Source organism: Natator depressus, chromosome 5, assembly GCF_965152275.1.
Source record: "Natator depressus isolate rNatDep1 chromosome 5, rNatDep2.hap1, whole genome shotgun sequence".
Lineage (NCBI taxonomy): Eukaryota > Metazoa > Chordata > Testudines > Cheloniidae > Natator > Natator depressus.
The window spans coordinates 62,265,482-62,277,839 of NC_134238.1; the positions used below are offsets into that span (position 1 = coordinate 62,265,482).

A 12,358-nucleotide genomic window follows, 5' to 3' on the forward strand; every position below is an offset into this window, starting at 1 on the left:
GAGCAGCTGGGAGCTCAGCCCTTTTGATAATCAGGCTATTTAGGTACCCTGGTAAGAATTTAGGAGCATAATTTCATGTATCTATTTCTGAAAATCTTGGCCTTAATATTTTCCATGATATTCAAGTCATGGTATGCAGATATTTTACTCATCAATCCAAGCTCAAATCCTAACAGTTTAACAAGTCTTTCATTCCAGTTCTTATTTATAGCTTATCTAGAGTGAAAATAGCTATAGGAGATAACCACACAAAGTTGAATATCTTTCACTGGAATGTTTATTTGTGCATTTTACCTCAGCTCCACCAATTTTTGGTGGTTTTGCTTGAACTTGTTTCTTCTCTCTAGATGTGTCAGACTCTGATTCTGACTGACTGCCTGACTCTGAACCAGAGTCAGAGTCAGTGCTACCTGACTGGCTGCTACTTCCATCGCTACTGCTTCCAGAACTTGAACCAGATCCAGAACCTGATGCTGAACCAGAATCGTCATCCGACTGGCTGTAATTAGAAATAAAAGAACATTATGCAGCATTTTGAGTAGTAAAATAAAATCAAAGTGAAGTTAGAAATAATTTAGCTTCACCTGTAAAATTAATTGTGAAATTAGCCAAGCATGCATATAATAGCCTACTCTTAAATAACACACTACATCCATTTATAGGACCCCATGCTGTGATAACTGGGAGCACTTCACAAGTTGGATTAATTAACAACATATCCATAGACTATGCTCCCCTGCAGCCCACAGCTTCAAAGAGAGAGGGTAAAAAGACTTTGCCAGTTGATTAAATGTCCACAGTTTTACTTTCAAAGGTATGGGCAAAACAAACATGCCTTGCTTATCTTTATAAATAGGGCCAAATTCAAGGTAAGAGGTATCCATCTATTCCCTATAAGAGGAAATTGTATATTGGTGAAAGCCCTACACCCAACTTCCATGAGGTTCAGCTTTGGGACAGGTAGCTTTCTCGTCCAGTGTAGGTTATACGATGGGTTCCGGATAGACACACGTAGTATGATTTTCACCCTGCAGTTAATTAACAGCTGATGCACAAAGAAGAACTGAGATGAAAAGAAAGGGTCAGAGATAGCCCCTCCTCTTTCCAGACAGCCAGACAACAGGAAAGGAGAAAGGGGTCTGATAAACTCAGAGCTATTAGCCAAACCTTGTATAAAAGTTTATGCTTCAAGCAAGGACCAGGGACAGCAGCCTGATATAGGACAGTTCATCCAGTCCAGGCAGGCAGAATGGTAATGGCACTGCATTTCACACCCATATCAATTATTTATTTGTTTGTTTTAAAGAACATCTATTTAATTTCTGTATCACCCATCACTCTCAGGTGAGAGAGAGAACAATAAATATGCTCTAAGACTGCAAAGAGGTCTTCCAGCAAAAGAAGGACAGATCAGATTGTCTTTCCTAATATTTTTGAAGTAAAAAGAAAAAGAAAAAACTTTTAAAAAACCACACATATTTCAGCCCTTCTTTGTATTTCATAGAGAAACCAAAATAGGACAAGCTATCAATTTAAACAAAATCCTTTGTAGGTCACATTTCATGCTTTGTGTCGTAAATCTGGACCTGGTGATTTATGCAAAGACAGCATTATCAGGAAGGGTTATCAGGACCCTTGGATTCTATTCCTGAGGGCTCCCCTTCATAGGTAATTATACTAGCATGATTTTACTGGTATAGTTATCCAAATATAACTCCCCATGTTGACACTCTTATGCCAGTAAAATTCTCCCTTTAGAAAAAACGAGTCTCCCACTAAACTACTGCATGACCATCAGCAAGTCACCTGCCCTCCATACATAGTTATGCTTGAGATGACTAACTGTCCCCTTTTCTCTCTCTTCCTCCTTTTTAGTTACAGCACACTTCAAATAATTTATTTAATTTAAAAGAATGAATTAGTGTACATAACATTTTGAAACAGTATTTTTATATGCACATATGGTGAACTATGTTCAAGATACAAACAAATCTGGTTTCTCAAAACAATTTTCTCTATAACCTGTGCTAAAGTCTCAGATTCTGAAAAAAAACCGATAATATTAATCTAACATAGAAGCCCCAATATTTTTTAAACAGACATCTTGACGGAAAGCATTATAGGGAAAATATTGCCTTCAAAGTAGCCGACTAATTTAAAAAGAATGATAACAGGACTGTAAATAGGCATCTTGATAAAGAACAACAGGTAATACCAAAAAACAAACTATTACAAAAATCAATCCATCCTCTTAACAGTCTTTCAGTTACATCACACGTTTAAAAAAAAAACAAAAAACAAAAAACCAAAAACCTATCACATAACTTTAAACAAACTTTCCTTTGTGCTAAAACTATTTGAACCAATGTATGCAAGTTGCAAGTTTCTCTATCGATGACTGATGAATACATAAGACTACAAAGCATGCAGTAACTATTTTAAAGACTACCAGTAGCTTTATTTTAACAAACAAAAAACCAAAGCCTCTGTAAGCTAATTGGATATTTGTTAAGGGCATGTTTTCTACAATAAAATAATGTGGTTGGAGCAGTGCTTTTTTTTTTTTTTTTTAAATTATGTCCTCATGGATGCCAAGACAGCATTCCAAATATGAACTGAGAGTAAATCCCTCCAATATTAGCACTAAACAACTAGCTATTAGTCAATGGGAGCTGTGAATGCTCAGCACCTCGGCTTTTAAAAATTAGGCATCATGAAATTGAGGCAATCGTGTAAAATTTGGCCCTTAACCTCTGCACCTTACTTTTCCCATGTCTAAAAGGGGACAATACCCATCTTTAGGGAAAAAACCCAACATTGATATCCTCAGGGTATGTCTACTCTATGAAATTAGGTTGAATTTATAGAAGTCGTTTTTTTAGAAATCATTTTTATATATTCGAGTGTGTGTCTCCCCACAGAAAATGCTCTAAGTACATTAAGTGCATTAACTCGGCGGAGTGCTTCTACAGTACCGAGGCAAGCGTCGACTTCCGGAGTGTTGCATTGTGGGTAGCTATCCCAGAGTTCCCACAGTCTCCGCTGCCCATTGGAATTCTGGGTTGAGATCCCAATGCCTGATGGGACTAAAACATTGTCGCGGGTGGTTCTGGGTACATATCATCAGGCCCCCGTTCCCTCCCTCCCTCCGTGAAAGCAGCAGCAGACAATCATTTTGTGCCTTTTTTCTTGAGTTACCTGTGCAGATGCCATACCACAGCAAGCATGGAGCCCGCTCAGGTAACCATCACCGTATGTCTCCTGGGTGCTGGCAGACATGGTAAGGCATTGTTACACAGCAGCAGCAACCCATTGCCTTGTGGCAGCAGACGGTACAATAGGACTGGTAGCCGTCATCATCACATCCGAGGTGCTCCTGGCCACGTGGGCCCGGAGCGCCTGGGCAGACATGGGTGCAGGGACTACATTAGAAGTGAGTTGACAGGTCATTCTCTTTAGACTTGCAGTCAGTCCTACTGAACCATCTTATGGTGAGCAGGCAGGTGATATGGATTGCTAGCAGTCCTATTGTACCATCTTCTGCCAGGCAGCCATGAGATGTGGATGGCTTGCAGTCCTTCTGCACCGTCTGCTGCCAGCCAAAGATGTAAAAGATAGATGGACTGGATCAAAACAAGAAATAGACCAGATTTGTTTTGTACTCATTTGCTTCCCCCCCCCGTCTAGAGGCTCATTCCTCTAGGTCACACTGCAGTCACTCACAGAGAAGGTGCAGCGAAGTAAATCTAGCCATGTATCAATCAGAGGCCAGACCAACCTGCTTGTTCCAATAAGAACAATTACTTAGGTGCACCATTTCTTATTGGAACCCTCCGTGAAGTCCTGCCTGAAATACTCCTTGATGTAAAGCCACCCCCTTTGTTGATTTTAATTCCCTGTAAGCCAACCCTGTAAGCCATGTCGTCAGTCGCCCCTCCCTCTGTCAGGGCAACGGCAGACAATCGTTCCGCGCCTTTTTTCCGTGCGGACGCCATACCAAGGCAAGCAAAGAGGCCGCTCAGCTCACGTTGGCAATTAGGAGCACATTAAACACCACACGCATTATCAAGCAGTATATGCAGCACCAGAACCTGGCAGAGCGATACTGAGCGAGGAGGCGACATTAGCGCGGTCACGTGAGTGATCAGGACATGGACACAGATTTCTCTGAAAGCATGGGCCCTGCCAATGCATGCATCATGGTGCTAATGGGGCAGGTTCATGCCATGGAATGCCGATTCTGGGCTCAGAAAACAAGCACAGACTGGTGGGACCGCATAGTGTTGCGGGTCTGGGATGATTCCCAGTGGCTGCGAAACTTTTCCATGAAAGTGTCCTTACGCATGCGACTTTGCGACTTGCTTTCCCCTGCCCTGAAGCGCATGAATACCAAGATGAGAGCAGCCCTCACAGTTGAGAAGCGAGTGGCGATAGCCCTGTGGAAGCTTGCAACGCCAGACAGCTACCGGTCAGTTGGGAATCAATTTGGAGTGGGCAAATCTACTGTGGGGACTGCTGTGATGCAAGTAGCCCACGCAATCAAAGATCTGCTGATATCAAGGGTAGTGACCCTTGGAAATGTGCAGGTCATAGTGGATGGCTTTGCTGCAATGGGATTCCCTAACTGTGGTGGAGCCACAGATGGAACCCATATCCCTATCTTGGCACCGGAGCACCAAGCCGGCGAGTACATAAACCGCAAGGAGTACTTTTCAATAGTGCTGCAAGCTCTGGTGGATCACAAGGGACCATTTCACCAACATCAATGTGGGATGGCCGGGAAAGGTACATGACGCTTGCATCTTCAGGAACTCTGGTCTGTTTCAAAAGCTGCAGGAAGGGACTTTATTCCCAGGCCAGAAAATAACTGTTGGGGATGTTGAAATGCCTATAGTTATCCTTGGGGACCCAGCCTACCTCTTAATGCCATGGCTCATGAACCCATACACAGGCAGCCTGGACAGGAGTCAGGAGTTGTTCAACTACAGGCTGAGCAAGTGCAGAATGGTGGTAGAATGTGCATTTGGACGTTTAAAGGCGCGCTGGCGCAGTTTACTGACTCGTTTAGACCTCAGTGAAACCAATATTCCCACTGTTATTACTGCTTGCTGTGCGCTCCACAATATCTGTGAGTAAGGGGGAGACGTTTATGGCGGGGTGGGAGGTTGAGGCAAATCGCCTGGCTGCTGGTTACGCGCAGCCAGACACCAGGGCGATTAGAAGAGCACAGGAGGGCGCGGTACATCAGAGAAGCTTTGAAAACCAGTTTCATGACTGGACAGGCTACGGTGTGAAAGTTCTATTTGTTTCTCCTTGATGAAACCCCCTGCCCCTTGGTTCACTCTACTTCCCTGTAAGCTAACCACCCTCCCCTCCTCCCTTCAATCACCACTTGCAGAGGCAATAAAGTCATTGTTACTTCACATTCGTGCATTCTTTATTCATTCATCACACAAACAGGGGGATGACTACCAAGGTAGCCCAGGAGAGGTGGTGGAGGAGGGAAGGAAAATGCCACACAGCACTTTAAAAGTTTACAACTTTAAAATTTATTGAATGCCAGACTTCTGTTTTTTGGGCAATCCTCTGTGGTGGAGTGGCTGGTTGGCTGGAGGAACCCCCCCCCCCCTCGCATTCTTGGGCATCTGGGTGAGGAGGCTATGGAACTTGGGAAGGAGGGTGGTTGGTTACACAGGGGCTGTAGCGGCAGTCTGTGCTCCAGCTGCCTTTGCTGCAGCTCAACCATATACTGGAGCATATTGGTTTGATCCTCCAGCAGCCTCAGCACTGAATCCTGCCTTCTCTCATCACGCTGCCGCCACATTTGAGCTTCAGCCCTGTCTTCAGTCCGCCACTTACTCTCTTCAGCCCGCCACTTACTCTCTTCAGCCCGCCACCTCTCCTCCCAGTCATTTTGTGCTTTCCTGCACTCTGACATTATTTGCCTCCACGCATTCATCTGTGCTCTGTCAGTGTGGGAGGACAGCATGAGCTCAGAGAACATTTCATCACGAGTGCGTTTTTTTTTTTCTTTGTAATCTTCACTAGCCTCTGGGAAGGAGAAGATCCTGTGATCATTGAAACACATGCAGCTGGTGGAGAAAAAAAAAGGGACAGCGGTATTTAAAAAGACACATTTTATAAAACAATGGCTACACTCTTTCAGGGTAAACCTTGCTGTTAACATTACATACATAGCACATGTGCTTTCGTTACAAGGTAGCATTTTGCCTCCCCCCACCGCGTGGCTACCCCCTCAACCCTCCCCCTTCCCTGTGGCTAACAGCGGGGAACATTTCTGTTCAGCCACAGGCAAACAGCCCTGCAGGAACGGGCACCTCTGAGTGTCCCCTGAAGAAAAGCACCCTATTTTAACCAGGTGACCATGAATGATATCTCACTCTCCTGAGGATAACACAGAGAGATAAAGAACCGATGTTGTTTGAACGCCAGCAAACATACACTGCAATGCTTTGTTGTACAATGATTCCCGAGTATGTGCTACTGGCCTGGAGTGGTAAAGTGTCCTACCATGGAGGACGCAATAAGGCTGTCCTCCACAGAAACCTTTTGCAAAGGCTTTGGGAGTACATCCAGGAGAGCCGCAAATGCCAGGGCAAATTAATCCTTTCACATGCTTGCTTTTAAATCATGTATAGTATTTTAAAAAGTACACTGACCAGAAGTCCCTTCTCCACCTGCCGGGTCCAGGAGGCAGCCTTGGGTGGGTTCGGGGGGTACTGGCTCCAGGTCCAGGGTGAGAAACAGTTCCTGGCTGTCGGGAAAACCGGTTTCTCCGCTTGCTTGCTGTGAGCTATCTACAACTTCATCGTCCCCAAAACCTGCTTCCGTGTTGCCTCCATCTCCATTGAAGGAGTCAAACAACATGGCTGGGGTAGTGGTGGCTGAACCCCTAAAATGGCATGCAGCTCATCATAGAAGTGGCATGTTTGGGGCTCTGACCCGGAGCGGCCATTCGCCTCTGTGGTTTTCTGGTAGGCTTGCCTCAGCTACTTAAGTTTCACACGGCACTGCTTCGGGTCCCTGTTATGGCCTCTGTCCTTCATGCCCTGGGAGATTTTGACAAAGGTTTTGGCATTTCGAAAACTGGAACAGAGTTCTGATAGCATGGATTCCTCTCCCCATACAGAGATCAGATCCCGTACCTCCCGTTTAGTCCATGCTGGAGCTCTTTTGTGATTCTGGGACTCCATTATGGTCACCTCTGCTGATGAGCTCTGCATGGTCACCTCTGCTGATGAGCTCTGCATGGTCACCTGCAGCTTGCCACGCTGGCCAAACAGGAAATGAGATTCAAAAGTTCGCGATTCTTTTCCTGTCTACCTGGCCAGTGCATCTGAGTTGAGAGTGCTGTCTTGAGCGGTCATAATGGAGCACTCTGGGATAGCTCCCGGAGGCCAATACCGTCAAATTGTGTCCACAGTACCCCAAATTCGACCCGGCAAGGCCGATTTCAGCACTAATCCACTTGTCAGGGGTGGAGTAAGGAAATTGATTTAAAGAGCCCTTTAAGTCGAAAAAAAGGGCTTCATCATGTGGATGGGTGCAGGTTTACATCGATTTAACGCTGCTAAATTCGACCTGAAGTCCTAGTGTAGACCAGGGCTCAGATAAAAATGCCATATGACAATCTGTAACCCACTAAATCCCCTCTTTTTGTCCTATACAGAGGTGTTAACAGGCTACTCTACCTTGAATGATCCCTTAGAATATGAGCTAACTATTTATGCTAAACCATCTATTCCATCTTGCAATTAGCTGTGATTCTCAGAATATCTTTCCCAGACCCGAAGAAGAGCTCTGTGTGGCTTGGCTTTCTCGCCAACGGAGGTTGGTCCAATAAAAGATATTTTCTCACCCACCTAGTCTCTCTAATATCCTAGGACAGACATGGCTAGAACAACACTGCATATGCAGTGTAAAGTATTTTTAATGTAGCCGGCTGTAGCTGTTGTAGATATTAAGGGAAGAGCCCTACTATCTACAACTGCCCCATTACGAGCTGTGAAGCCCAACAGTGTCATTCTCTTTCCCAGTCTCTAATCCTAGAGCAAGTTGAAAGGACAATGTTAAAAGCTACCTCTGTTCCCACCTTTGCTTCGCCCAGTGGGAGAGAAACGATGTTTCTGTTACCTAGAGAACAATGAGCTATTTCTATAAAGTGCTCATTGGGCATGTCTCCACAGCAAAAAAAAAAAAAAAAAAAAAGAGGCGGTGAGGCTCAGATCCCAAGTCACCTTAGGTTCACACTGCAGGGTTAAAAATAGCAGTGTAGATATTGGGGCTCAAGAACCTGCTGAGGGGGGAGGTGTCTTAGAGCCCAAGCTCCAGCTCGAGCCCAACATTTATATTGCTATTTTTAGCGCCGTAGCATGAGCCCTGCAAGCTAAGTCAGATGACGCAGGCTCTGAGCTCACGGCCGTGGGTTTTTTCACACCCGAGCGACGTAGCTGGTTCTCCTAAGTTTTAGGTGCAGACCAAGCCCCAGTGTTCTCAAGTAGGCGTGTGGAGAAACATGCTATTGAGCTTCTGCATCCTTACCCAGGAAAGAAAACAAAGCACTGAGATTGCTCCTAAACTTCCCCATTCCCTGATCAAGGGCTTGTCATTTCCTATGTGGGAATTAATGAGAGAAAACACACAACAGAGGCAGTCCTCAGGGGTGGGTCTAAGTTTCTAATGTAAAAAAAAAATTAAATGGACAAACCCCTTTTCCCCCTTTTCAGTTTACCTTTAACAGGTGGATCACTCTGCTCTAGTACACTGAAGAATGGATAAATAGTTTATGCCAACATGGACCACTGTTGTACCCCTTTAGATTGATACTACAGCCCCAATTGAGCTTTTGTTTTTTGTCCCTGCGTTCTACTGGATCACTGAAGCCTGACAAGTTCTCTTCTGATGGTAGAATATCCTTCACAGCCAGAAAGGGACAGTCAGCTTTTATCCTCAAGAACAATCCAACCCAAAGTATGGTTACATTTGTAAACTGCTTTGATATATGAACGTATTATGAAAGTTTAAGTTTTAAAATTTACTTCGTGTGTGTAGGTGAGAGAGGGGAAGAAGGGATTTATCTTAGGAAGCATAACACTCCATCCATATTTCAATTCACAGCTTCTACCTAAAATATGACAGTAATTATTTTTCTCAAGCTCACACACTTGCTGGGAGATTAGTTCTTCCTAACCAAACTGATGGAGAAAAGAAAGAGGAAAGAAAAGGTGGGTGGAGGAGAGAGAAGAATCCATTTGTACCACCAGAAGAAATGAGAGGAACAGAATTAAGTTGGAAAGTTTGGCAAAAGTCAGAGGGATTGTTTTTTTTATTTCCTTTGAAAGTCTACTTCATCTACTCCTGTAAGTTTAGTTTCAGTAATGAAGAGCTAACCATTCAAAATTATTAATAAAGGTTAAAAACAAAACTTCTACACATCTCCAAAGAAATAGTTTTAGCCCAGACTCCCACTCCATAGGCTTGTAGGGTCTGAAAACTGTATGTAATTTGTGTCAACAAACATTGGTGTTCATGGGGTACCTCATATAATTCTGAAATAACCCTTGTAGCAAAGCAGAGTTGATTAAGTTTTTCCAAGACCCAGAAAGTCATCATAAGATACAGGGGTTGTCTGGAGGAAAAAAAAGTAGAGTGTTGACTGGAGGGTTTGTCTGGGGCATGCAGAGGGTGAGTGGGGGTGTTGCCTGTGTGCACTCGGAAGGTTTTGGAGAATTGGGATGGTCAGACTGGAGTAGAACATCAGGGTTTTGGCATTCCTACCCTAGGTCTATGAGGACTTGGGAGGATATGCCCTACTCCATTCCCACCAGCCCCTGGCCTTCCAGTCTTCTCTTCAACCAGTACCTGCTCTCTTAGGCAACATGTACAAAAAAAGAATTGAGGCATTGGTAAGTGAAACAGTGGTAAGTGAACCAGCACCAGCATAAGTACCAACAATGCAGTGAGTTCACATCAGTCATGCTATTTCAGCTGCAGGTTCTTTGCATTTTTGCCCCACGTGCATACTAGTGTTCTGTCCACTGACGCATCTCTCCCCCTCTGGGTACCTATTCCACATTTTCCAGCACAGCACTTTGCAACAGGTGTAAGATTATACAGTATATAGTGTATGTATTTGCACTTATTTACATACTTTTATTTTAGTTGTCACTTTTGAATGGTGCTGTCTTGCACGAGGAATTGCTCATCTGACGCTGAGGGGCAGAAGCTATGCCCTCCTAATTCACTGCAGATACCATGACAAAAAGCCTAAACCTCTGCCGACCACGTTCCATGCACCCCACCCAGTTCCTCCATTGCCTTAGGTGCGAAGGCAGAGAAGAAGGGAAAAAAAAGGGAAATGGGCAAATGAGAGGCTGAGATTATAGTCAGAGATGAAGGGTGAAAAGTCTGTCTGGGACATATACATTAAAGCCTCTGTTCTGTTTTTCAGAGCGTAGGGCTATGGAAGATGGTCCTAAGAGAAAGACTTGTAGTTGTAGCAGCCCCAAGTAAATAGGGAGGGGGGAGTCAGTGTGTAATTCAGACTAAATACTCATTTCATGAGGAGATAGGTTTCCAGGTGAAATTTCATGAGGAAAATATACATACAAAAAGTTACAGGTTTAAATTACAATGTACTTCAAGCTATTTTTGTGCCCTTCATTGTTTCTCTGTAAGATGGATTTGGGGATGTATCCCTTGGAAGCCAAGTGGAGCCAACTTCAGCAGAGTTCTATCTTGGCTGCTTTCAGGTGAACACTGAATTGGGACAGGAAGACTGGGTTTGAGCAGTTTGCATGCCAATCTGTAGTCAGTTTGACAGATGATAGAGGCAGTAGTCTGATCAAACCTGTCAGTGAAGAATGAGTAAAGGCATTCTAGGATAGCACTAACTCCCATCCAAAAAGTGGTTTTTATTTACACTTGAACATCACTGGAAACACCTGGGTGTACATATGTGCCAAGTGATCCACAGTGTGATTAAAATTGAAGTTTTCCTAGTGCATGCAAGACCTAGCTGCATCAACCGCCTTGACATAATATGGTTCTAGAACACTGTTTTTTCCATCCCCAACATTCCACATCAATCTCACTGTCGACTGGCCTTAGGAAAACAGTGCATCCATTCAATTTTTGAATGAATTTTCAATTTTTTTGCTGAGTGCTTAGACACTTAGCATTTAAGCTTTCTTAAATTAAAATATCAGATCTACCAGAAAAATGGACATGAGAAATTCATCACCCAGATTTCTAGTGCCGCAAATGAGATTTATTTCATCCTCCAAACTACTTCCTGTTCTAACAGCTTTAGTTACAGAAGAGAAAGAGGAAACTATTCCCAAATGTAAATCAGTTTGAAAAAAAAGTTTAAATATAGACAAGCTGGATTTATGGAACTAAAAGACCCCTCTCTCTCCAAGTTGTATGACAGTGCCAGAAGTGCTTTAATCTTTCTTGACGTGGAAAAGGAGAGATGTGACGTTAGAAGGGAAGTGATCAATATGTTTCAAGCAAGAATCATTACAGGCTTTCATTTTTAACTGAACTACTACTGGTAGTGTTTCATACTATATCAAACCTGACCTTTAAAATAACTGTTTTACTGGAGAACAACTACATGACAACATGACAATTGAGTTAACATTACAGTGAAACAGTACCTGGGCTCCCTAAGTGACAAAGATGTTAAGATGTGAATCCAAACTAATAGCTGCAAGCAAATGTAGTCAAATCTTAATGCCTCCTTTGCTTGAGGTTTGCCCTGCCTTAGAAGCAGGGTTACTTCCTCAATATATTATTTCCTTTTTTTTCCACCCTTCCCCACTTTCTCCAAAGGCACTTTATGCCAGCAACTCCCTTTCCCAGCTGAAGATTGATGGATACTGCTCACGGTTATCAACTCTGCCTCTTTAGTTAGGCCCAATTCTGCAACCCTCTCTCACAATGAATACTACCTGTTCATGCAAGCAGTCCTATTGAGCTGTATGGGACTACTCACCTGAACAGGTACTGCTCATTATGAGTTAAGGTTCCAAAACTGTACCCCTCATTCTCATAGTTCAAGGGATCACTGAAACATTTGTTCACCCAGGAGCTCAAAATGCTGTCATCACTGTTTCTAGAAACGTACGTGCTTGCCCACAGAGTAAGAGACCAAGGGCTTGTCTACACTTACATTTTATAGCGCTCTAGCTTGCTAGCTCAGGGGTGTGAAAAATCATCCCCCTGAGCGCAGCAAGTCTGAGTGCTTTAAAGCGCTAGTGTAGACAGGCTCCCAGCACTGGGAGCCATGCTCCCAGCACTCTGAGCCAATCCCCTCATGGAGGTGGATTACCAG

General features: G+C 43.9%; 1 protein-coding gene across 2 annotated transcripts in view; it reads right to left on the bottom strand.

Annotated features, from left to right (window-relative positions):
- Nucleotides 1-12,358, bottom strand: part of CHD1 (chromodomain helicase DNA binding protein 1) — an 85,339-nt gene that overhangs the window by 57,630 nt on the left and 15,351 nt on the right. For both annotated transcript variants that reach the window (XM_074952900.1, XM_074952901.1), the window contains exon 3: nucleotides 295-499. In XM_074952900.1, coding sequence (XP_074809001.1) covers nucleotides 295-499 — 205 coding nt within the window. The remainder of the gene's footprint in view (nucleotides 1-294; nucleotides 500-12,358) is intronic.